The sequence below is a fragment of the Hippopotamus amphibius genome, chromosome 4 (genome assembly GCF_030028045.1).
Source record: "Hippopotamus amphibius kiboko isolate mHipAmp2 chromosome 4, mHipAmp2.hap2, whole genome shotgun sequence".
Classification (NCBI taxonomy): domain Eukaryota; kingdom Metazoa; phylum Chordata; class Mammalia; order Artiodactyla; family Hippopotamidae; genus Hippopotamus; species Hippopotamus amphibius.
In genome coordinates this window covers 185,978,839-186,004,794 of record NC_080189.1, presented here as the reverse complement: position 1 = coordinate 186,004,794, position 25,956 = coordinate 185,978,839, and the positions used below count along the sequence as shown (strand labels likewise).

The following is a 25,956-nucleotide window of genomic DNA, read 5'->3' as shown; positions in this document are numbered from 1 at the left end:
GCAGAAAGCTTTTCCTTATATCTGAAAACATAAGAGTTTCTGAGTTATATAACACATTATAGCTCTGCCTTTAGGACGACACTGGCATTTATAATATTTTATTAAAATCTGTGGTATGTTCAGCTCAGCATTAGATTGCTTACTATTTAGGGACTTCCCTGGTGGGCCAGTGGGTAAGACTCTGAGCTCCCAATGAAGGGGGCCTGGGTGCAATCCCTGGTCAGGGAACTAGATCCCCCATGCTGCAAATAAGTGTTTGCATGCTGCAACTAAAAATCCCACATACCACAACAAAGATCCTGTGTGAGCAACTAAGACCAGGTGCAGTCAAATAATATTTTTTGGAAAAAAAAAAAACTTCTACCCATTTCGTGCTAGCTTATTTCATGATTGATGCAAAGATTTTTATTAAGATGAATTTTTCTCCCAGCTGCAGAAGATGCAAGAGCCTATAGCTGATGAAAGTTAAAGGGGGTCAAATGCTATCTTTTAAGAAGCCTTCTTCTTGGGCTTCCTAGGTGGCACAGTGGTTAAGAATCTGCCTGACAATGCAGGGGACACAGGTTCGATCCCTGCTCCAGGAAGATCCCACATGCCACGGAGCAACTAAGCCCGTGTGCGGAAAAAAAAAAGAAGCCTTCTTCTCTGTGGCTCAGGGAATAAGCTTACAGAATTCCAGGCCCAAGCAACACTTAACTCTGGCATCCTCACACCAAGCCGTCTAAGGATTCAAACAGCTGCAGCGGCACCGACTTCCTCCTGCGCTGCTCCAGGCTAGGCGGCAGGCTGACAGCTCCACTTCAGCTCTGCAGTCAGCTAGTGTGAGCAGCTCCAAATGCCTCCAGATTGCCCGTCCCCACATCCACCAATTCTAGAGACTGCAGCCAGAGCAATCTCTCCAAAACATGCAACCTAACCATGCTACTCCTTCCCTTAAAGACCTTCAGGGACTACTCATCACCCTCAGGAAAAGTCTAAAAGCCTCACCATGGTCTAGCAGGCCGGGCCTGCCCCACCTCTGCTTCCTCCTCCACCCACCGCAACTTCCTTTAATAACAGGACAGCCAACCATCCTTGGGAACTCTGTTCCCGTCCTCCCTGAATCCCTAGTCCGGTCCTTTACAGGCCTCAGGTTCCATGGTGCACCTTCAGGGCATCCTGAGCCCTCTGGGAGGTGAGGAAACACATCTGTTTTCCCCACTAGAATGCAAGCCCATGGGGGCAGGAACTGCATCTCAATCTGGTGGTAACAAGCACTTGCTGGAAGAATGTTCTTCCCAGTTGCTAAAACTCTTTCCTGCTCAGTCTCTCTGTGCTTATGCAGAGAAATCCCATTATCTTCAAAAAGCCTGATTTACATGAACGATTTGGAGAGACATCTAACAAAGTGTACTGGACACGCAATCACTGATAATTAGCACCAGAATGCTGAGAAGTTCTGAGCGCACCAGAAGCCATCACCGCCAAGAGTGTTCCTCTCGTAGCTGCTAGTTCTTGACGAGTTTCTAGGTTTCCCAGCAGACTCTCAAGGCTGGATGATCAGAGAAGCAGAAGCACGCCGAGTGCCTGAGTGTTCTGGAGCACAACTTACATGTGGTGGAAGTGCAGGAGGCACTGGTGCAGGTGCGCAGGTCAGAGCTGCACGGGAAGTGGAAAGCCAGGCTGACCGGCTGCCGGAGAGGGACAGAGGGAGACGGGGAGAAGCCTACACGGCTGTCACTCTGCGTAGTCAGTTCACACCCCACACCAGACTACTGCACCCTACTGACTAGTTCAGCATGGCTATTTCACCTCTTCTTGCAGATTCAAACATTCTTATCTTTGACCATTTTTACTTTTTTTCTAGTTCTTCTAAAAAGTATCTCTCTTGGTGTCCCTGCAAAGCAAAGTTGAGCCATAACAGGCACGGGAGAGTGGAAAGTTCCAAATGAAGGGCCAGCAAGTCCTCAAGAAGGGACCGAAGGCATCCTCCGTGTGTGCAAGTGACAGGGAGCTGCTGGCAGAAAGGCAACCGGATCTGCTGCCTGAGACCGGAAACTGCTCGCCATCATCCGGTGCTAAATACACTGACCTGATACCAGACCGACTTAAAAATCCTTTTTAGAGGCTTCCCTGGTGGCGCGGGGGTTAGAAATCCACCTGCCAATGCAGGGGACACGGGTTCGATCCCTGGTCCGGGAAGATCCCACATGCCGCGGAGCAGCTAAGCCCGTGCACCACAACTACTGAGCCTACGCTCTAGAGTCCGCGAGCCACAACTACTGAGCCCGCATGCCACAACTACTGAGCCCACATGCCACAACTACTGAAGCCCGTGCACCTTGAGTCTGTGCTCTGCAACAAGAGAAACCACCGCACTGAGAAGCCCACACACCACAACGAAGAGTAGCCCCCCTGCTCGCAACTAGAGAAAGACTGCTCACAGCAACAAAGACCCAACGCAGCCAATTAATTAATTAATTAATTTAAAAAAAGAAGAAGAATCCTTTTTAGAAAGTAAAGGCAGGACCATAATACATAGATCTTTAATGTTTTATCCATCATGCTAAGAACAATATACAGTTACCACACTTTCCTTTCCATTTAAAAAAGCCCTTAAAAAAATCCCCACTTTTCTGCAAATACTTCTGGACTTCTCCCACACAGCCGCTGCATCTGTGATATTTAGATATTCTTAGAAACTGAATATTTAGATATTCTTAGATACTGAAACTTTTTGTTATTCACACAAAAAGTCCCAGAGCCAGCCTGGGACCCTGCTGTGAACTTCCATTGCAAGGTGGGGGCTCCTTCCCCTCCTCCAAGAGGGCTGCAGAGGCTGCACAACAGCCATTGGAGTTGTCCGCTCTGCCAGCAGCAAGGGGACAAAGGGGCAGGTTCCACCCTAACTGTACCTGTTTACCTGTTTTACTACCTTCCAGAACTGTACCCCATCCATTCTTACAGGTTCCCTATCAAGAAATGTTAAAGCCACCCAAGCTGCCCACATGTAACAAAGCAAGCTCAAAGAGGTGCTGGGTGTTCAGTAACTTTTCCATATGTATCTCTCAGTTACTGCTTATAAACTAATTTACAGTTTAATGTGAGCTCTGTGAACCAACTCCTCCAATCATCCTCAGTTTTCCATTATAATTTGAGAGACTGTATCTTCAATTATGGCGGAAATAGTTTCTCAGCTCTCCTCTATAAACATATAGTCTGTCTTTGTTCACCCAAGAACTGATACTTAAGAGGGAGGCAAAGAAGGGGCTTGGGGAAGGAAAAGAAAGAATCCCTTTGATGTCTGAATAATTACCATAATTTATGGTTCTTACAGCCAAAGCATACAATGCACAGCTTCCTGAGGCCTGGAGTGGCGGGGATGTGCGTGGGAAGGCGTGCTAGACCTAACTGTTTCACGGAGGACCGCATGTTCTTACTGGTCACACTGAGTTTTCATCACTGGAGGGGTGGAGGGGTGGTGAACCTTCTAGTTTTCTCTCTTTAACTGTGAAGTGCCAGGCTGGGCAGCCCCTCACTGGGCCTCTCCTGTCCAGCTCTGCAGGCCTGGCTCTCATCCCTTCTGCCTTACAGCAGGCCCCTGAGCTCTCCCAGCACTCTCCCACCCTGTGGCCTCTCCTTCTAGAAGCCAGGGTTTGAAGAGGGAGATCTTTTTCTCCAGCGCCCTCCTTTCCAGAAGTGCTTGTACACAACACAAAGCTCCTCTCTGAGTTAAAGTTTCACGGCCAGCCACTGGGAAAACCAACGGGCAACAATGAAAGGAACAAATGTTGGCAAGATCCAGTGTTCTTGGAGTGTTTTCCTGGCCTAGAGTCCTGACCCTTCTGGGATGGAAACTGAAAGCCTTTCCCTTCTGGAGGGCTGGAGCCTCCAGCCTCCCATTCTAGATGGGTGCTAGACAGTAGTTCACACCAAATTCAGCAGTACACAAAAGGGCCAGGGCATCAGGACCAAGCTGGGTTTATACTGGGAGTGCAACATCAGAAAATCAATCACCAATGAAGCAGCCTTCTCAAAAATAAGAAGTCAAATCCACATGAAGTCAAAGCTCTAGAATGCAACTATCTGTTTACAGGAAACACATAGGTCAGGGGAACATGTTAAATTAAACCATGGGACTGCAATCAGGAAAATCCAGACTGTGGGAGGACTTCCCTGGTGGTGCAGTGGTTAAAAATCCGCCTGCCAATGCAGGGGACACGGGTTTGATCCCTGGTCTGGGAGGATCCCACATGTCGCAGAGCAACGAAGCCCGTGCACCACAACGACTGAGCCTGCGCTCTAGACCATGTGCCGCAACTACTGAAGCCCTCGTGCTTAGAGCCCCGTGTTCCACAACAAGAGAAGCCACTGCAATGAGAAGCCCATACACCACAACGAAGAGTAGCCCCCACTCGCTGCAACCAGAGAAAGCTCATGTGCAGCAACAAAGACCCAACACAACCAATAAATAAATAAATAAATTTATTAAAAAAAAAAATCCAGACTGTGGGAAACTCCAAAAGACACACTCCCCTCAGCCACCCCCTCCCAGAGAAACTGCTTTCAAAAAAGGAAGGGGACAGAGGCAAACCCTATGGATTAAAAGAAAGTTAAAAGAATATTAATCAATCACAATGTGTAGACCTTACTTGGATCCTGATACAAGCAAATTGTAAAAGAAAACAGTTATGATATTTCTAAGACAACTGAAGAAATTTGGACTTTGGAAATTTGCTGGGGTTAAGGAATTATAATATTTTTCAGTGTGACAATGGTATTGTTATATATATATATATAAAGTATATACATAGATATATACACATACATGTATATAATTTAAATCCATATCTTTTAAAGATACATCCTGAAATACCTACAAATGAAATATGCTGTCTGCTGCTTTCCACAAAACTACCTGGGAAGGGGGACTGGACAGGGGTAAGGGTGAAATAAGCAGCCACGAGTTATCGTGAGCCATGACAACTGTAGAAGCAGGCGCTGGATAGAAAGCAATTCCTTACATTCTTCTATCTTCGCATGTTTTAAATTTCCCATAAGTAACAGAAAAAGAAAATCAATAAATCAACGTAATTCTCCACATTAACAGAACAAGGGGAAAACATGGAATCATTTCACTAGATGAATAAAAAGCACTTGGTAACATGAGAACCCTGGACTGAGAGTGGGAAAACCTTTCAGTCCTGACTCTGTTGTGTGACACCAGGTGAGTCACTTTCCCCTTCTGCGTCCAATTTCCTCACCTTTATGATAACAGAGTTAAACTACATAGTTTTTAAAGTCCTCCCACCTCAGCTTTTTTTCCCAACTATTTATTGAAAGCCTTTTAAATACAAGAAATATCCATGTTAACCTTAAAATTCGATGACTAGCTCTCTCACCAGTTTCTCATTTACCTCAAGTTTCACCTTCTTCCTATGAGGTTTATTCCAAACCTAAACCTGGGGATTCTGGAGATCATTCTCCTTAATGAAAATGTAAGCAAAACATGACAGCATAAGTTCCATTATCTGTTACTTGTATATACTACCTCTCCGTGCTGAGGGCCTATTTCTTTGTTCTTGTTCATCTAGAACTTACGAGAAGAAACTTTAATTCATTACCATTTGGATAAAGGGACTATAACATGCATATTTCTTATGGGCAAACAACAGGATCTTGAAGAAATTATTTAATCTTACTGTGCTTACATTTCCTCATCTGTAAAATGGGGATGATAAAACACCTACGTGACAGAATTTTGAGGCTTAAATAAATTAAAATATGTAAAGTTTCAGAACAGCGCATGCGAGTGCTTGATAAATGTTACCTGTAAGGATAAATGTCAATGTAACTCAGGACCACAAGCAAATATTAACGCATATAATGTAACAGTGGTTCCCTAACTTGTGAGCGTATTAGACTTGCCCTTAAGAATTCTGATGTTATATCTCAACAAAGCTGGGGGGATAAAACAACAAGACAAATCAAGAAAATAAGTAAGTATCCTGATGCCCAGGCTGCATCCTAGACCAATCACATCAGAATCTCTGGGGGTGGGCTCCAGTGTTTTTTAGTCCTCCACATGATTCCAAAGGTGCAGGCAAAGGTGTAAGCCAGTGACGTAAACAACAAAGGTAAGGAATAAGCAGGTATGAAGTAGCTAGAGAACACGTGATTTGAAAGCTGAGTTTAGGATGGGTTTGGAAGGAAAAGTGCTGCTTAACTCCAGTTCTACAATGCTTTTCTTATTAAAAATTGGTAGCCAGAGATTAGAGAGGGAAATAAATTGTGTAGGTCCTAAAGGCAGGTCTCCTTAACTCAAGTGGAAAACAAAAAATTAATGAAAAAATACATAGGATGACCTAGAATTAAAGAGGTCACCTTCTTTAACATTATTTAAAGAGGATTAAAATTTCTCTCTTTAGATAGAAAAAACCAAAAGTTTACGACCTGTGACTTTTAAGAAGACCTAATATTTAACATCAAAGTCTGAAAGACAACAATCTCGCTATGCTGCAGAAATTGAATCACTGGAGAACCGGCCGTGCGCTCAGGAAGCACACAAAGATGGGGCCAAACACACAGGAACCGCAAACTGCCCTGGGAAAAGATCTGTTCTTTAATGTCCCATCCAATACCCAGTATGATGGGGAACACACCCTAGCAAACAACAAGAACCCGGTCATAACGCTAGGCCTGGGGAGGTCTGACTCACGGGTCAGCTGCTCCACCTTCAGCATCATCAGGACCGTGGCCTCCACAGCAGCAGCCAGTCCCCCCACAGGTGTGCAGCACCAGCTTCCCTGTCAGTTGGACTGCAAACGGCAGAGGTCTCATCTCAAGGATCAGACCCATGGTAAGACTTATTTAACAAAAGGCTATCTGTTAATAGAGAAGGCCAGGGCTTCCTAGGTGGTGCAGTGGTTAAGAATCCGCCTGCCAATGCAGAGGTCACAGGTTCGATCCCAGCTCCAGGAAGATCCCACATGCCACGGAGCAACCAAGCCCGTGTGCCAAAAAAAAAAAAAAGAGAAGGCCCTGCTGGGGAGCCGTTCCTTTTTCCAGCACTTGTTCACAAAATAAGTTGGGCTAAGTCCTCACCCTGGGGACAGTTGTTGGCTGACGTTGTCTGCCCTCCTAGAGCATTTTCAGATACCTGTTGAGTACCTTTCTGTGCAAAGACTGAGATGGTGGTTGGTTTCTATGTTCTAGGAATAGAAGTCAGGACTGCAGTCACTGTATCAGAGAACTGAGCCAGGGGCTTGGGGTCTAGGTGGCCAGTTGCCCTGGTAACTCCCTGTTAAACAGTAAACCAGACAGAACTTCAAAGCTCCGTTTATAAAAAAGCATGCTAATAGCAACAGACCAAAAGGAACGAAAATTTACAGGCAGGCACGTTTTGGAATTCTTAATAGGCTCTTTCCTATCCTCCTTCGATTACCGTTTAAAGGATGCTTTCCAGCCTCCCTCCTTAACCTGCTGGCAAATGAAATGTTAATATTTGTATCTCTTCTTGGGGGAGGGGCGCACCGTGCAACCTGCGGAACTTCACCGCGACTAGGGATCCAACTCGCACCTTCTGCAGCGGAAGCGCGGAGTCTCACCCACCGGACCACCAGGGAAGTCCAGTGTTTGCACGCTTCGTTTAAACACTCTATCTGCAGCCCGTTCCACACCGTGAGTCCACATTTTCATGTGACAGTTGGAGTGGAGGCCTAGCGCTCCCGCAAACAAAACATCCTGCCCCAAAGCAGTGCAATTTGTAAAAACCGCTTGCCACTCTTTGCTGCTACAGATGTTCATCTTCGTGGGTCTCTGGTCAGCAACATGCGTGTATGCACAGTTTCCAAACCAGAAGAACCGTTCAGCGTGAAGTCCTACAAAATACGATGATAAAGCGTGTCATCGCTTGAAGAAAAGCACTAACCATTTCAACGATGCCAAACGCGCGCGCACAGGCCGTGCCCATCAAGAGCTCTTTAAAGGTAAAGGCTCGGGCTTCCTAGGTGGCGCAGTGGTTAAGAATCCGCCTGCCAATGCAGGGGACATGGGTTCGATCCCTGCTCCAGGAAGATCCCACACGCCGCGGAGCAACTAAGCCCGTGCGCCACAACTACTGAGCCTGCGCTGTGAGCCACAACTATGGAGCCTGCGCTTTAGAGCCCATGAGCCACAACTATTGAGCCCGTGTGCTGCAACTACTGAAGCCCACGTGCCTAGAGCCCGGGCTCTGCAACAAGAGAAGCCACAGCAATGAGGAGCCCGTGTGCAACAACGAAGGGTAGCTCCCACTCAGCGCAACTAAAAGAAAGCCCACGCACAGCAAAAAAAGACCCAACACAGCCAATAAAAAATAAAATAAATTTATAAAAAAAAAAAAAGGAAAGGCTCGTCACCCTCCACGAGAAACGAGGCGCGTGTGCGCCTGCCGGCTGACTCCGCGCTGCTTCCCAAGAGCTCCATCCACAGCCCCAGGGCGGCGGCGGCGCGGCACGCTCGCGGGCTCCGAGGCCCCCCACGCCGCGCACGCGGCTCCGCGCCAGGCCCGGGCCGCCTCGGGGACCCTGCTCTCGGGGAGCCCAGCCCACGCCGCCGGCGGCGCGACGCGGGCGAGGGTCTCACAGCATCCCTGAGGGGCCCGGCCCGGGTCTGTCACCCCTCGCGGTCGCTCCGCCCGGCCCCACCTCTCCGGGAGCCCCGCTCACCTGGCTCGGCGCTGCTTCCCTGCGCTCGGCGCCGCGCTCGGGGACGAGCTGACGGCCGCCGCCCGAGAAGGCGCGGCAGAGAGGAGGCAAGGCCCTCCCCGCGCGTCGCAAGGCCGCCATGGCTGCCGTCCGCCGGCTCCCGCGGCGCACGGCGGAGTCGCGACGGCGCGAGGGCCCGCCTTACGGCAGGTCGCAAAGCCCACTGCAGGGGGCGACGCGGCCGACCGTGCACCCGCCCGGCGTTTGACAGGCTGCGGGGGCGGCTCCCGGGGCCCGGCCGTTCCGGGCGGCTGCGCAGGGCGGCTAGCGGCGGGCTCGGCCAGGGGCGCGGCGCGGCGCAGACGCCGGAAGACGTTTTCCCGGGGCTGGGGGTGTTCGGCCCGGGGGCGGGGCTGCGGAGTCGCGGGGCGTCGGCGGCGAAGCGCGCGATGGCGCGGGCGGCGCAGGTGAGCGAGAGCGGCGGCGGCGCGGCCCTTCTTCCCCCGCGGCGGCGGCGCGGCCTCCCCGCGGACGCCCCCTGCCCCAGGGCCCGCCCCGCTCCGGCCGGGCGGGAGTCGGCACCGCCCCCGCCCCGGGTCCGACGCGGCCGGGCCTGGCTTCGGAGCCGGGCTCCCCGCAGCCGGCCGGGCCCGAGTCCCGCCCCCCACCCGCGGCCGAGCGCGGCCGCCCCCTCCCCCTGCGGGCCATTGTGAGCTCAGGCCGGCGGGCGCGTCGTGGGGTCCGGGCGAGACGCCCGGAGCGGCCGCTGCGGCCAGTAGCTGCCGCCGCCGCCACCGCCGGCCCCTTCACCGGCCGCCCCGTTCAGACCTAGCCGGGAGGGGCCAGAGGGATGCGGCTGGGGGCCCAGCTCCGGTGCCGCACCCCGTGAAGGGCCGTTCTTCCACCTGGCCACTTCACCCTCGGGAAGCCGAGACCGAACCAGCTCAAACCGCTTCTGGGTAAAGTGCCGGGAGGGCAGGGCGAGAGGGGAGGAAGGAATCGAGGCAGCCTGCCTTTCTGGGCTTCCAGACGCGCGTTCTTGGCTCGGATACCCAGAAGGGATTAGTTTCGACTGAGCATCCATCCCCCCACCCCCGCCATGAAAGAGCGTAAAAAAAAAAATTCGTGAAGCCATTCTGGACTCTTAATCGGAGGCTGGTGAATGAATTCGTCACAGTTGTGTCAGGCTCGTGGGGTGTGTTTTGCAGGGGAGGGGAGCATGGTAGGGCCTAGGGGGTACTAGGCCTCCAAAGCCCGTAATCCCAGTCGCCTTTCCTGTGGAATATTTTACCTCTGCAGGAAAGATTTGTGAGGTACGGATAGGGTGGGGCGAGAAACAGGGTGTCTTTATACAAGTGCTTAAAGCGTGGAGAGGAAGTAGCAGCGGGGACTTTTGGGATTGTTTGCGAATCCCTGGTGTTTGTTTTGGTGGCTCAGTTCCTTTTGCTTAGTTCCTTTTTCTGGAAACTAGGCATAGCACTTTGGCCATAACATCTGGAAGGTTAAAAGAGCTACTATTTCACATTGCATAAAGGTGCTGTGCTCTTGCCAAAAAACTGTTTCCATTGTTAAGACCTAAGGTCCTTGTGCTTTTCCCAAGCTAATAGTTCAACCTCAGCTTATGAAGGCATGTGCTCTTCTTCTCTTTTACGACTGAGGAAACTTGACGTTCCCAGGCCCGGAGCTCCAGCTCATATTGCACACTGTGGTAAGCTTGGTCTCAATCACTGCCGTGTTTAGGTTACTTTCAGGAGAGGGAGGTGATTAGTCACTCTAATTTGTGTACTTTAGTGTGACTCTCCTTGGGACTGCAGTAACAGCAAGCTCTATTTCTTAAGCGTATCTTTTTAGAGTGAGAATTTTAGAATGAATTAATATACGATTACCATCCTGCAGGCTTTGTGGTGTTATAAGTAATCATTTTTGTCATCTTTTAGTGCTTGTGAAACTGAACACAACAAAAGTATGGAGATGGGAAACCAACATCCTTCTATTAGTAGGCTTCAGGAAATCCAAAAGGAGGTAAAAAGCATAGAACAGCAAGTAATTGGTTTCAGTGGTTTGTCAGATGACAAGAATTATAAAAAACTGGAGAGGATTCTAACAAAGCAACTTTTTGAAATAGACTCTGTAGATACTGAAGGAAAAGGAGACATTCAGCAAGCTAGGAAGAGGGCAGCACAAGAGACAGAGCGTCTTCTCAAAGAGTTGGAGCAGAATGCAAACCACCCACACCGGATCGAAATACAGAACATTTTTAAAGAAGCCCAGTCCCTGGTAAAAGAGAAGATTGTGCCATTTTATAGTGGAGGCAACTGCGTGACTGATGAATTTGAAGAAGGCATCCAGGATGTCATTTTGCGGCTGACACATGTTAAAACTGGAGGCAAGATCTCCTTGCGGAAAGCACGGTATCACACTTTAACCAAAATCTGTGCAGTGCAAGAGATTATCGAGGACTGCATGAAAAAGCAGCCTTCCCTGCCTCTTTCCGAGGACGCGCATCCCTCCGTGGCCAAAATTAACTCTGTGATGTGTGAAGTGAACAAGGCCAGAGGCACTCTGATTGCTCTTCTCATGGGAGTGAACAACAACGAGACTTGCAGGCATTTATCCTGTGTGCTGTCGGGGCTGATGGCTGATCTGGACGCTTTAGATGTGTGTGGGCATACAGAGATCAGAAACTATCGCAAGGAAGTTGTGGAAGACATCAACCAGTTACTGAGATACTTGGATTTAGAAGAGGAAGCAGATACCACTCATGCATTTGACCTGAGACAGAATCATTCCATTTTAAAAATAGAAAAGGTCCTTAAGAGAATGAGAGAAATAAAAAACGAACTTCTTCAAGCACAGAATCCTTCAGAATTGTACCTGAGCTCCAAAACAGAATTGCAGAGTTTGATTGGACAGTTGGATGAGGTAAGTCTTGAAAAAAACCCCTGCATCCGGGAAGCCAGGAGAAGAGCAGTGATTGAAGTTCAGACCCTTATCACTTACATTGACTTGAAGGAAGCTCTCGAGAAAAGAAAGCTGTTTGTTTGCGAGGAGCACCCCTCACACAAAGCGGTCTGGAACGTCCTGGGAAACTTGTCAGAGATCCAGGGGGAGGTTCTCTCGTTTGATGGCAGTCGAACTGATAAGAACTATATCCGGCTGGAAGAGCTGCTCACCAAGCAGCTGCTCGCCCTGGATGCCGTGGACCCGCAGGGAGAGGAGAAGTGTAAGGCTGCCCGGAAGCAGGCAGTGAAGCTCGCGCAGAACATCCTCAGCTATCTCGACTTGAAGTCCGATGAGTGGGAGTACTGAAGCGCTGGAGAGCCCACGGCTGCTCATTCCCGTCTTGCACTTTACACATACTTATTTGTATTTATAGAGAGCTTTCAGTTCATTGAGCCTAAATGTGATTTATACATGCATATATCAATCTCAGTATTTATGATTTAAGCAAATTATATTCAATATCTCTGCTGCTTTTGATGTTGCAAAACAAATATTACAGCATATTAACTTTTCCATGTGGATCACTGTCCGTATGTTGTGGTGTGGTTTTTTGGGTTTTTCTTTTTAAATCAGAAAATGGAATAGGGAGAGCTTTTAACACATTTTTAATGGGTTGTTCATTAAAATGCAGATATTTCGGAATCTAGAAATAGCCATAACCTTACATAATAAATACTAGGACAATTATGAAGGAGGGGGAAATTTTTGGTTAAATAGAAGTAAGGACCAAGCACAAATGCAGTACAATGATATGTTTTATTCTGAATAAAGCAGGATTTTTTTCATTTATAAAACCCAGTTGGTCCCACCCAATTTAATAGGGTCAGAGTTTCGTTTTTTGGGGAGGATGGTGGGTCCTTTCATAAATATTTTTTGTTTGAAATACAGTGTCTGTATTTTCCCCTGTAATCTGCATTTAGAGGGGGGTGTCTTTTTTTTGGTGCAACGTAAGAAAGTTATGAAAATTAATAGCAAAAACACCTTTGGGACTGCATTGAAGAAGGGATAAAACACCAATTAATACCTTCAAGTTGTTTTTGTTTGTAAAATCTAAACTTATAGTTTCCCTTAGAAGTTAGTAAGAATGGGCACATGTAAATAAAGCTAATGGACCTTCCAAAAAAAAGGCAACACCCACACCCAGAGTCGTATGATGAAAAGTGGAAATTAGTTACCAATTACCAGGTTATGCTAAAATAAGCCAAAATGCCTGTATGTAGCACATAATGGACTGCTTCTGCCCATCAAGGCGGCATGATGGACAAATCTGTTAAACATTCCTGATGCTGTTTTACAGTGTATGAGAGCAGAGAGCAGCCCTGCAGGACCAGATCTCTTTAGCGCATTCAGCGGAAGCAAGCGTCAGTTCCTCGCAGTCCAGGCACCGGCTGCACGTCTTAGCTCATGTTATTGGCACGTGGATGTGTGTCTAGTGCCTGAAAGAGCCAGTAGAGTCTATCAGTGCATGAAATTTTTTTTCTCTGCTAAAGGGTGTACATATTTCTGTACTTACTTTTTGAGGATCCAATTTTATAGCTGCCTGTTAACGTGAGCAGAAGAATTTCCCAACGTTCTGAAGTGCCTTGGTAACGTGCTGCCGCAGGATTACAACTAACAGACTGCTCTGTAGTCACTGCTCATGAAATAATCTTACTAGAGTACATCTTTTGAACTCCAGAGCAATTTGTTATTTTCTTTCAGAGATATTAATTTGATAACTCTGTAAACAGCTAAAAATAAGATGGATAAAGGAATAGCCCTAAATACCTAAAAGATTATGAACACCTAGCCCTAAAACATTTTCACTTTGTCTCAGTACTGCCCAATAATTAAAAGCCCTTGAGGTGTCCTTCCTACTGGAAATGTTCTAGGTTCGTTGGCTAGTGGGGTCAGAGGGCAGTCAGAAGTCTCTGGGCGATGACCCTCCCGTCTGCACGTCCTGTGGTAGCTCCTCATGCTGACCAGAGTCATCTTAGGATTGCTCTTCTGTATCGCTATTTTAGGGTGCTCCTAACATCTTGTGGAGTTGTTAAATTCGAGCACGGTTGGCTACTGGGCAGTCGAGGCTGCGCTCCAACCCACGTCCTGCACCAGGCCCCGCCACGTCACGTTAATTTCAGATTTGAAAGTTCAGTGTCAGCGTTTCCTTTCAGAGCACCCACTGTTGTTTGAAAGCAGATCTTCCCTAGCGCGCCTCCCCAGCAGTGTTTGTCATAACTGCAATCTTCGCGCATCAGGGTAAGTATAGGGTATCGAGCTGTCCACGGTCATCTTGGACTTCTCACGGGGATTCTTTGGGTCATTGAAATAAATCAGCCTTGAGTGACTGCTGAGGAGTGACACTCGCTGTCTTCAGTCTTCTAATTCCTTGTACCTGATGATTCTGTTCCCATAACGAGCCCTAGAGACGCGGGGTTTAGCTTTTCTCGTCCCTCCTTGCGAGGTGTCTGTTAATATGGGCTGCTGCATGCAATTTTTAAATTGGGTTCATGACTTTGTGTTGTATTTTTATGATCTTACATGAAGAGAATCTGTACTGGAAGTAAAACCTACCCCCTAAAAATGTTTGGCCTTGGGTCTGCATTAAACTGTATAATCCATGTTCATGCAAAAAAATGGCTGGGAATGTTTGCTTTCTTTACCTTCCATTCAGTCAGCATCCCTTTCAGGTCATTCTTCATCCAAATAGATTAATCAGCCTATAATGAAGTAGTTATGAAAATAAATGTAATGAATGTGTCTATTAAGTACAATTTAATGTTTTATTTTGCTAAACTGCCTTGGTATAAGATATTTGACATAATTTAGTATATTTGAAAAGTTTAACTAGTTTTTCTCATTTGTTTTATTTGGCCAGTTTTTAATCTGGTTTTTGAGGGTCTAAGCTTATCCTGTACATACAACTTTTTTTAAGCAACGCTTTTTACTCTTAACTTTAACTCAATGCGTAATCGGAGAGCTGTCTGCTATTGATGGTGATGTGTGACACAGGTGTGTCACTGCAGTGCACTGCTTCTCGTCCCTGCCCCATGAACTGTGTGACTATTGTAATACCGTGTCCTAAATAATTCAGTATTATTTTGAGATATACGTACTAGTATACCCTTAATTACTGATGAAATAAAAATCTCTTAGCTTATCTTTGTTTTTTTTTTTAATTATTTATTTATTTATTTATTTATTTATTTTTGGGGGGGTACACCAGGTTCAATCATCTGTTTTTATACACATATCCCCGTATTCCCTCCCTTCCTTGACTTCCCCCCCTCGAGTCCCCCCTACCCTCCCTGCCCCAGTCCTCTAAGGCAACTTAGCTTATCTTTGCAGTGGAGAAAGGATGTGAGTCTGCGGGCTGCGTTCTGTTGTCATGTTTTCACCTTTGGGTACCGTCTGACTTGGATGTCCCCTGAGCAGGCCAGGCCCGGGCAGGGGGGGGCTCCTTGGCTCCAGTTGAGAGCGGTGATGTGAGGAGGTGACAGCGCAGAGCACAGACCTGGATCCAGTTGGTTGGGGGTGAAGGGGTGACTGCTCCCATTTAAACAATCCAGGAAGTTCAGGGGCCAGAGGACCCAGAGCAGATGTGGCCTCACGCTCTGCTTCCCTGGGGAGGGTGCCCGTGGGCCCTTGCACGCAGGAGTTGCCCTTACTCGTAGGAGAGGAAACTGGAAGCATTCTGGAAAGATCCTCTCTGGGGAGAAAAAGTCTTTGAGTTAAGGTGTGCTGTTGAAACTCATTAATTGGAGACGTATTTCTGACCCTTTAAGCGTCTCTTGCCAGGTGGCTGTGTTTTCCTGGCCGTTTAGTCCTGCCAGCATTTCTGACGTGCTGTGACTCGGGCTTCCTCGTCCCCCTCCGAGCTCTGCCTCCCCAAGGACCTGTCACACTCATGCTGGCAGTTCTCTGTCGTAAACCCAGTACGTGGTGGCAGCAACTGCGTTTGCCTTTTCCCAGCCTCTTCCTACAGGCCCTTCTGCCTTCTCTGCCCGCGTGTTCCTCCCTGGTGATCAAGCAGAGACACAGCGCAGCCAGCCCCACTGGGCACATGGGTGATGTGTGACAGGCCAGACGCCAGGAGAGAAAAATCGTACAGAATAAAAAGAGAGACTGGGGGGACGTTTGACATTTTTAATCCTCTGCCACCTACCAAGATGCGCTCTGCCCCTAATGGGCTTAGGTTACTTACGGCACATTAGAAACTGTTATCAAGCTCTTGCTGTGTGCTTGGTGCTGGGGGCTGGGAAATGTCCATCCTACTGTGTCTCAACCAGGTGTGGAGGTGGTAAAGGACACTGAACCGGTTGTCCTGCATCTGTCTCGGGCATAAACACTGGGATGTCAGAAGAGCAGGCAGGTGCTATGTGAGCGTTGGAGAGAGACCGTGGGCCACCAGCCAGGGAGGCTGAGGGACAGGGCTCGGGACCCCCAAGGCTGGTCAGGAACAAGACAGGAGAAACCCTGGAGCAGCCTGGGCAGCAAGGATGCACAGGGGCTGAAGGACACAGCCCTGGCGAGCTTGATTCTTACTTCCAGGGTGCAAAAGCGCTCGCTGGGGGGCGAGCGAGGCCCGCATCAGGCCTGGATGCAGGGCTGCGGGTGCCCGGCTGTCAGGGTGTGTCTGATGGGGAGGGTCTTACATTGCTTCTGCTGTCATTTAAACACTTCATGTTTCAAGCTATCGTTGAGTGAACCTTTCTACGCGCAGGCCCTGTGCAAAAGGTCTTACGTGCTTGTTAAACTCTGGGAACGGTTCCAAGGCAGGTTTTGGTATTATGTGTATTTCATAGATTTGGACTCTACAGTGATCACTTGCCCAAGGCACTGCCTGAGGCCACATGGCAAACTGGGAGGACAGAACAGCCCTGCAGGCCCACGCAAGCACAGGGTTTACCTGGAGGGTCCCACCCCAGGGGCTCTGATTTCATCAGTGTGGGTGCAGGCTGGATGGCGGTAAGGGGTCCGGAGCACTGAGGGTCGAGGACTCGTCCAGTTAACACGTAGTCGGTGTTTCCCCCTTAGGATTCACAGACCTTCTGAGCTCCCAGGGCCTGTGACTCCCAGTTTGAGAAACAGTGACTGCCCCACCTCATCTTCACTCCACGGTCACAGCAAATAGCTGATGTTGTTTGTATGATACTCCTTTCAACTCCTGCCCCATTCCCCTGTAGCCTCTTGTTTCCTGGTCCTCACACCCACGTGACGGTCCCACCTCATCCTCCAGGAGACTCAGGACTGTGCCACCTGTGCGCCTCATCCCCATCCCTGAGACAGTGGGTGAGGCCTGGTCCCTGCCGCCCTGCCCCCGCCCCATCCCTCACTGCCCGCGGGCTGCTATGGTGCCTTCCAAGGCAGAACCATCTCTCCACCTTCCCAGCCTCAGGCCCTGGCCACAGGAGGCACTCGACACCCTGTGGATGAGGTCCTCTTTAGAAACAGTGTCCTTGGCTCCTGGCATGTAATACATATTCCTGAAAAACCTTGCTGAGTAAGTAAATGGAAAATCTCACATCTTTAGGTTGCTTCATAAAGTGTTCAAAATCAGGAGAGTTCCCTGGTGGTCCAGTGGTTAGGATTTGGTACTTTAACTGCCAAGGGCATGGGTTCAATCTCTGGTCAGGAAACTAAGATCCTGCAAGCCACATAGTTCAGCCAAAAAAAAAAAAAAATTAATAAAATCAGTGGCCCTTCTGCTCATCAGGATTCAAAGTAGCCTGGTCTGCTGTACCTGCGGCTGAAACCATGGTACCACCGTCAGAAACTCACTTCATGCCCACCTCGCCACCAAGGCCTGCGTGGCAGGAAGGCCAGCCAGGCTGCATGTCACCACCCTCTGACCACCTGCTCTTGGCTGAGCGCCCAGCTGGGTGAGAAGCCCTAGGGACACAGCAGCCCCCACATAAGGGGCCCCAGGGACGCGCACGGTGGCCTCCTCGGTCACCTCGTCCTGCCGGCCAGGCTGGTGGACGAGGCCCTGTGCTGGGGAGGCAGACACTCTAGGGGCACACCCTTTACACTGAGACCCCCGGGGGGAGGGCCTCCCAGGTGAGGGCGCAGCAGGCGTAGGGGCCCAGAGTCTGGTGCCAGGTGCACCTGAGGGCCTGGGAGAACCTCAGCAGGGAGCGGGGGCAGAGCACGGGTGCTGGGGCGGGACAGTGGTTGAGCCAGGGGAGGAGCTGGGGCTTTGAAGACAGTAGCTTTGCTGAATGCTCGCCCTCGTGGCAGAAGTGGGGGCTGAACTGGGGACAATGGCCAGGGCAGGGGGGCCAGGAGGGAGGGTGGGACAAGAGAAGCAGGCAGAGTGAGGGACCCGGGGGGAGGATTTACAGGCAGTGAAGGAGGCACCAGGGGATGGGGGCTCCCAGGGTTCTGGCCCAACAGCAGAAGGGTCCACTCACAGGGACAGGGTGGCATAAGCTCTGCAAGTGACAGAGCCCCCTCGGTCTAGCTGAATAAGAAGACGAGCTGGTTATTAAAGGTGCATAGAGGAAATTCCCTGGATGTCCGGTGGTTAGGACTCCACACTCTCACTGCCGAGGGCCCGGGCTGCATTCACAAGCCGTGCAGCACGGCCAAAAAAAAAAAAAAGCAAAGAATCTAACAGGCAAGGAAGCCAGCCTGGGGCAGCAAGGCACCCAGCTTCCGTTTCTTGAGCCTGAGGTCTTGCCACCATCTACATCTGTGGCCTCACCCTGCCGCCCTCCCCGCAGGCCAGCTTAGGCAGGCCCAGGCCACCCTCAGGGGCCCTCAGCTCCTGGGTCCATATGCCTCATTTTCTTGGGAGGCCCAGGTTCCAACTTTCCAGAAAAAAAGGCATCTTCTGGGCCTCATCCCCGACCTAGCCACTCAAAGGAAAGGCAGGTGTCCCAGGACCAACATAGACCAACATGGCTACCGGAGTGGCCCAGGAGGTAGGGGCCATGCGAGGGTCTGGGGAAGAGCGTGAAGGCAGACCAGTAGCTAGTGCAAAGGCCCTGAGGTGCAGCAGCTCCTGTGGTTGGAGCCAGATGAGAGGCCAGGGGAGAGCCTGGAGGGCTGGATCCGCCTGGATGCTTCTGGGGAGGCCCCGCCAGGCCCAGCGCACAGCAGCTCCACCAAGCCCGGCCCCCTGACTTTTGCCATGGACGGCTGTCCAGGTGCTACGCCTGTGCTTGGACCAGCTTAGCAGAACGCCCCTGCGCGCGGGGCCTGCCCGGCTGGGTGGCAAGGCATGACCTAGATAGACGCGCCCCAGGTCCCCGCCCTCCGCACAGCGCGGCCCGCACCGCGGCGCACCTGCTCCCACGCGCGGCCCCCGCCCTTGGAGCGCGGTCTCCCGAGCCCGGCGCGCACCTCCCCTCCGCGCCCCGCACGTTTCTTTTTTCTGTGCGGCCGCCAGGCGGCGCCCGCGGCCCAGTCTCGCGGAGCCCAGGACCCGCCCGCGTGAACCGAGCAGCCGGCTGCGGGCAGGGGCGCCGGGCGCGCAGCTGTCGCGCCTGGGCCTCCGCCGGGCCCACCTGCCCTCGGGATGCTGGACAGGTGGCCGCGGCGCCGCTTGGCTGCGGCTTCTGCCCCCGAGCTGTGCGTGGTGCTCCTGCTGGGTCCCATGACCCGTCCCGCCGCGGCCACGCGCTCTGATGGCTCCTGGTGGAGGCCTGTGGATCTCGCAGCTTCTGACTCACCCCTCGGAGCTGGGGGTCTCGGGCCCTGGTCAGCCCACCCCCCCCACAGCTCATGTGGCATCACACCATCAGGGTGGAGCTGGGGGCCTGGCAGGCAAAGCAGCCCTGCAGTCTGCCCCCATCTCCACGCAGGCCCGCCTTCCCTCCTGGGCAGCTGAGTTCCACCTTCTTGTCGGAGCCAAATGCCACCTCCTGCCCCCCGCCCCATGTGCTGGCCCTCGGGGCTCCAAGATGCTCTGGCCTTGGACCCACAGCCCCCACCCCCCCTGAGCTGGGTGATCGCAGTCCCATCCTCTGTTCTCTGGCCCCACTGGGGCTGCTGTGTTTTGAGCTCTAGGGCAGGAAGGCTGAGGAAGTCAGTGGAACCCGAAGAGAAGGGAGGAACTGGAAGGTCAGCAGCAGGTGGGTGAGCCTGGGCCGGGGGTCTGGGCCCTCGGGGTCAGGAAAGGCAGCGGGAAGGGAGGGCTGGTCCTCACCCTGCCCTGGCCTGCCCTGGCCCTTGAGGAGCCCTGTTCCCCCTTGCAGGCCTCCCAGGGCCTGTGATGGCAGCAGCCAGGAGAGCTCAGGCGACCGTGCGCCAGGCAAAGGTCTCTGTCACCGTGTAAGGCAGGCCTCTGGCCCCACGCCACCCCCAGCAGCCGGCAGCAGGTGGGGCAAAGGCACCAGCTCCAGCCGCCTCGCTCACTCGCTGGGGCCTGGTGGGTAGCCCAGGGTGCAGGGGTTCCTTCACTCCCAGCCTCCAGCCTGGCCTCACCGTGGCACTGGCCTGTGCCCAAGGCAAGCCTCAGTGCCACTGTCACCTCAGCAACAGGAGCATGGCCCCCCCCCCCCCCCCCGCCTTCGCCGCTGAGGTGGGGCCGCCTCCTGCCTGGCCCTTTCTCCCCGAGGACTGCAAGCCTGCTCCTGCCTCCATTCTACCAGCCGCCCCTCCACAAAGCCCCCCTCCCTCTGCTGCCCCTCCACCATGCCCCTGCCCACAGAAGATTTGGGGGGCCTCTCCAGACCCCCCTCCTCTGCCCCGAGCCCAGCTCAGCCTTTCGGGAGCACCCCCGGGCCCCTCACACAGCTTCATGGCCCGGAGAGGCTGCGCGCCACCCGGGCACTCCTGGGCCGGGGAGGCCACGGTGGGGGGCTCGGAGGTAGGACCCTCAGCAATGAGCCTCGGCCTCCTGGGCCCTCAGGCGTTGGTACTGAAGGGCCGCCATTGCTAAGAGCTCAAGGCCTTTCCCCGGGCCCTTGGGATTCTAACAGACAAAGTGGTCACCCCGAAGGACGGAGGTGCTCACAGGGGTCTCCGCAGGAGGCAGGTTGGAATGACACAGGCCCTCCTGTTAGTGAGGAGACAGCACCTGCACGGACGGGCTGTGGGGACCCTCCGCCTGGCCTGTGTTGTCAGACCGGGAGGCAGGGGCTCACAGGGCCCAGCTGTGACCCTGAAAGGGGGCCTGGGAGCCCCCCCAGCCCCTCCCACCCCGTCCCTCCGCAGGGAACTCAGTTCCTGTGGCCCCCTCCCTGTCCAGCCTCGCTGGGGTCCTTGCCGGAGGGCTTCAGGGACCCAGGGGTCAGCTCCCTCACAGGGCCGTAGGGCCTCTCTGTGCTCCCTGGGGCCCCGGAGAGCGCTGGGGGCCTCAGCCCAGGCCGCTGCCCACCAGGGCCTCCCTGGGCCACTGTCCATGCAGCAGACGGAAAAAGCCACTTATCATGCGGTTGAGCCCAGCGAGGCACACACGGGATGGTGGGCGGAGGAGCCCAGCGGGTCCCAGGGGCGGCCCGTGCGGACGCACTGCTGCTCCGCTCAGTCTCAGTCTCCCTTTAGGCCCAAAGAGCCCCCTCCCCTCCCCCTCCTCCAGCAGGGCAGCCAGGCTGGAGGCAGCCCCTTGCCAAGGCCTCTGAGGCCCAGCTCTGGGCTCCGCAGCCTCTCGGAGGCCAGCGGCCTCTTGGAGCTGAAGCTCTGCACTGCAGCCCGCCTCCCACCCCACGCGCTCTTCCTGGGGCTGAGGAAGCGCTCCTGCAGCGGCGCCGTCACCGAGCGCCCCGTGCGGCTGCGCGTGTGCTGTGAGTGTGCACAGGCATGTGTGTGCTGTGTCCACGCACGTGTGTGCTGTGTGACGAGATGCGACAGACACTCTGCCACGTCCCCCCAGCGGCCTGCGGGTGGGCAAGGGGCCTGGGGTAGAGGAGGGCTCGGGGGCGGGGAGCAGCCCTGACCGGGGACGGGACCTGGGCCAGGCTGGGAGGGCCGCCTGGCGGCGAGCTCGAGGTGTCCTGGGAACCGGGCCCAGAAGGAGCCTGCACAGCAGCAACGCGGCGCCATAGCAACGCTGCACAGAGCGCCGGCCTACTTACACCCGCCCCCGCCCCGCCAGCTCTCTGTGCCAGGGAGGGGGTGCGGGGCTCTGGCGGGCTGCGCCCCAGCCTCGGGGGCTGGGTGCCCTGGAAGCCTCAGGCCTCCTCCTGGTCTCCTCCCCAACCATGGAGACTGTTTCCTCATCCATAAACGGGGCTGATGGGGAGAAATGTCCAACACCCAGTCTGTGTGCAGTTGCGTAAAGGTTCCTCCCTGTCTCCTGCTGGGCTGTGGCCCCAGTGGTTGCAAAAGGGCTGTGGGAGTTTCCAGGCCAGGAATCTCGGAGCTCTCTGTGCTGCTGGAGTGACTGCGAGCCCCGAAGTTCTCTGACCCCAACCAAACAACTCAGGCCAACTCCCCCAAGTCAGGACAGCATCTGGGTGGGAGAGGCGGCCAGGAGCGCCGGGGACAGAGCTGTGAACGGGTGTCCTCCACACACTCAGACACCCTCTCAGCCTCTGTGCTTAGTGTGGACAGGACTTGTGGCCAGATTCCGCGCGTGGCGGGAGGCGGGAGGTAGGGAGGGCTGCCACTCTTGGAAGGAGACCCCCTGGGCCTGACATAAGCCCCGCTGACAGTACCAGCTCTCCTGTGCCTGCCTCCCAGACTCAGTCTGACATTCAGGGCCAGCTCCCCTGTTGCCTCCGCCTGCAGGAAGCCCACCTGGCCTGGGGCCCTGGTGCACTCAGAGCCTCGGGGACAAGGACAATGTCTCCAGTGCCTAGGGGAGCTCAGCAGGCAGCAGAGGAGATCTGGGGCATCCATGGGGCTGCCCAAGGGACTCTCTGGGTGACCTGTGCCAGCCAAGCACTGTCTGTGACGTCCACAGGCCCTGCCAGCACTGGTCACCCTGGGCTACCTGACCCAGCAGGGCCTCACGCAGGGGTCATCTCTGGTGCAGGGGAGGTGCCCTGAAGAGGGAGGGCCACGGCCAGCAAGGCAGTGAAGATGCTTTGTGGAGCATGGGGCCCTGGGGGCAGGAAGCCCTCGGCCTGTAGCGGGTAGATGTCACCCGACACCACTGATCTCATTGAAAACCAAATGCTTTCCTGACCTCACCTGGGGAGCTGGCCAGGCCGAGAGCCTGCTTAGTGACCTCAAGCCTGGCCACCTGCTGGGCCTCGGTTTCCCCACAGAGACAGACATGCAGCTGTGGGTGTCCGAGTGCCTGCTTGGAGGGACGAGCTGCCTGCCCAGCCCTGGAGCCTGGGGGCCACGGTGACCGGCTGTCCCAACTCCCCCTCCAGGCTGGGAGCCCCGCCCATCACCCGTCCATTCACTCCTTCATCCACCAGATGCTGTTCTGCATCCCAGGGCCAGGGCTCAGTGGCCATCTGTGGAATGAATGAAGGAGTAGCGATGAATGAGTGCGTGAAGCTCGGAGGGAGCAGCTCGTGACCTGTGCGAGTGGGGGCTGGGGTGGTCCCTCTGTGCGCACAAGGATGCGTGTGCCTTCCTCCAGCGCCAGCTGCAGTCGCCCTCCCCTCCCCCACCTCAGTCCCCCCTAATGTATGCCACGAGGGGGGCCCGGCCACTCACTGGTCCCCTGCCAGGCAGCAGCTTTGTCCCAGGCAGATTCCCAACGGCAGCCTTTGGGAAGAAAGGGCCCTTCTCTGGCCGGCGGTGAGGTCACCAGGAGGGGCCCCGTGTTCACAAAGGCCGCAGCCCCCCAACCCGCCCTGCTGGCAGCTGCCTCTTTGTCCTCCGCTCTCGGCCTAGAAGAGACCCCGAGGGGCCCCTGCTTGGCCTTGGAGAGGCCCCGGCTGCCTCCCTGGGAAGGGGTTGGAGTGGGGGAGGGGAGAGGAGCAGTCTCCTCCTCTGGTTTTGCTCTTGACAAGTCAGGGGTCCCCAACGCCCGGGCCGTGGGCCGGTATCGGCCGTGACCTGTTGGGAACCGGGCCGCACAGCAGGAGGTGAGCGGCGGGCGGGCCGGCGAAGCTTCATCGGCCGCCCGCGTCGCTCCGCATCGCTCATGTTACCGCCTGAACAATCCCCCGCCCCACAGCCCTGGAAAGATTGTCTTCCAGGAAGCTGGTCCCCGATGCCAAGAAGGCTGGGGGCCACTCTGATTGATGACAGCGCCTGTCGAGAGGCAGAGCCCACCCCAGGCGCCTTGCTGGGCCCCGGCAGCTGGGGCGGGGGCCTTGGCCTGGTCTTGGGGGAGGTCTGTGTCCAGCTGTCTGTCTGGGTCCCCAGGACAGGCAGGGAAGCTTCAAGGATGAGGGCTGCAGGAGGGGGAGGGGAACCATGGGGCGTCAGGAAGCATCCTGGGGAGGGGGGGGCTCTGAAACCCGTCTCCTGGATCCCACGACGCCCGGCATGTGCGCCTGTGTGTTCATCTCTGCACGGGTGTGCATGTGTGGGCTGGGGTGAGGGGCTTGCAGGCCTGGGCATGTCCCCATGCGGGAAGCCCCTAAGTCCGGCTAGGGAGCTCCTGCGGGTACCCTGCCCCACAGGGGCTTGGGGGGTGCGGCCGGGAGAAACCCACACGCTCCTGCCAACCCTCCACAGTGAGGGCGAGTCACCGCACGCCAGGCTCGCTGGACACCTCCTCGGGCAGGGGCCAGGGGGCGGGCCCGGTGGCGCGTCAGCAAAGACAGAGTAGCAGAGACAGAGACGAAAGCTGAGAAAGTACAGGCAGTGCCTGGTGGACTCTGAGGCCGTATCTGTGGACACAGAGCTTGGACGCAGTCAGGCCCCCAAACACCTCACTGTTCAGCTGGGCCCCTGGCACCACCACGCAATAGGAGACAGGCCTGGGTGGGGTCCTGGGACGTCTGTCTCTTGGGGATGTGGAGGGACATGGGGGGGCTCGGCTGCCCTGGTGGAGGGGCCCTGGACCGCTGGATGCGGGAACTGTGAGAGTGAAGGCCTGTGTGGCTGGACCAGGAGCCCGGTGACCATCAGCGGGGGGTGGGGTGGGGAGGGCCGCTGAGCCCCCTCCCCCGGGCGCCTGCGGGTGGCCCTGGGCCCAGAGCTCCTCAGCAGTCCCTCCACGGAGGGAGGAAGTGGAGCCTGAGGGGAGCCAACACAACCCCTTGTCTTGTCCCAGACAAACAGAGGCCGCGCTGGACACTGGGGCTGGCCACCGGGGGCCTGGGGCCCTGCCAGGCCTGGCCGCCTACAGAGCGAGCCCTGGCCAGGTGAGGCCCAAAGCGGGGGTGCCGAGCCTAAGAGCTGGGGACCCATGGAAACCTCTAAGGTCTGCCCGAGACCCCGTGAGAGCCTTGCGCTTGAACCTTGGGGGACCAGCCAGGAAGTGTGGTCAGAGGAGGCAGAGGCCCAGAGGAGGCAGCCGGCAGGGAGGGCCGCGTCAGCCTGAGCTGCAGAAGCCCGTGCGGGCCACCCTCCCACTGGGGGCCCTGCTAGGGGGCCTGGGTGTCAGAGGCCCCGAGGGGCCAGGCAGCCGTACGCCTTCCTGTCCCGGGGGACAGCAGAGCTGGGGGCGGGGGCAGCCTGGGCGCCCCGTCCTTCTCCCGCCGAGCAACGTCTCCATCCCTGCTGCCTGGTGCCTGGAATGTCCATTGTGCCCGTAGCTTAGCAACGAGCCTCTGTCGTCCCCACGGCCCCCGCCCCACAGCCGGCCACCCGCATTCCCTGGCAGGGCCCCGGCCCCCGCAGGCCTGGGCCTTGCTCACCCACGTGTGTCCAGCGGCTCAGAGCCTTCCCGGGGGCGTGTCCAGCAACCTGGCGGACGGGGGCCACGGGCACAGGCGGCCGCGGTCCCGCCGAGTCGTGTGCCGGCTGCTGGCCCTATCGGTGTTCCCTGAGACCACGGAAAGAGGCCCAAGCTCGGACCTCACCTCCTCCCTTAGTTCACGCCCCCGTTTAGGTTCGCTTTCTCGCCAAATGTAGTGGCAGTGACAGAGAGCAGCGGAGTGGCCGTCTGGGGCGGGCATGGAGACAGACTAGGAAGGGGCGGCAGGGGTCCCGGGGGCCCACACGTGGGTGCAGCACTCCTGGAGCTGGACTGTTAGAGGGGTCCCTCCTTGTACGTAAATTGCACTGCAACAGGATGCATTCCTTAGCCATTTTCTGGGGGCACAGGATGAGGTCAGGCTGCTGGTGGCAGCAGGGCGGAGGCAGGGGTACGGGGCTGCGGGGAGGGTCTGGAAGGAGAGAGAGGGTGGCTGTCTGCAGGGCCGCCTGCTGGAGCTGGGACAGCACAGTCTCTGAGGCAGGAAGGGAGGGGGTCCTACAGCCCTCCCCCTCCGCCCTCCGCGGCCCATCCTCCACCACGGCAAGCTGGCTCCTGGGTCTCTGGCCGCGGGATGCACGCTGTGGG

At 54.8% G+C, this 25,956-nt stretch overlaps 2 protein-coding genes across 14 annotated transcripts in view; one reads left to right on the top strand and one right to left on the bottom strand.

Moving 5' to 3' along the window:
- LOC130850893 (cytochrome c oxidase assembly factor 8) overlaps positions 1–8,950 on the bottom strand; it is a 29,079-nt gene extending 20,129 nt beyond the window's left edge. For 4 of the 10 annotated variants that reach the window (XR_009053045.1, XR_009053044.1, XM_057730374.1 and 1 more), the window contains exon 1: positions 8,688–8,941. Coding sequence is in view for 4 of the 10 variants with exons in the window: in XM_057730374.1 (XP_057586357.1) it covers positions 8,688–8,807 (120 nt within the window). In the remaining 6 variants the exon portion in view is untranslated. Of the gene's footprint in view, positions 1–8,687 lie in introns of all 10 variants that reach the window. The other 6 variants (XR_009053042.1, XR_009053041.1, XR_009053040.1 and 3 more) reach the window with 5 other exon arrangements.
- On the top strand, positions 8,888–12,190 carry BAG5 (BAG cochaperone 5). Of its 4 annotated transcripts, XM_057730360.1 has the most exons (3): positions 9,608–9,625; positions 10,267–10,374; positions 10,604–12,190. In XM_057730360.1, exon 3 carries the CDS (start codon positions 10,632–10,634, stop codon positions 11,973–11,975), a length of 1,344 nt encoding a protein of 447 aa, XP_057586343.1. In that variant the 5' UTR covers positions 9,608–9,625; positions 10,267–10,374; positions 10,604–10,631; the 3' UTR covers positions 11,976–12,190. The 4 variants fall into 4 exon arrangements, with proteins under 4 accessions (XP_057586344.1, XP_057586345.1, XP_057586342.1 ...); XM_057730361.1 differs by lacking the exons at positions 9,608–9,625; positions 10,267–10,374 and adding an exon at positions 8,888–9,133; XM_057730362.1 differs by lacking the exon at positions 10,267–10,374 and having other exon boundaries at positions 9,159–9,625.
- Positions 12,191–25,956: the final 13,766 nt, after the last annotated feature.

Coding starts and splice junctions, on each gene's coding strand:
- BAG5 (XM_057730361.1), top strand. CDS start 10,632: ATGGAGATGGGAAACCAACATCCTTCTATTAGTAGGCTTCAGGAAATC.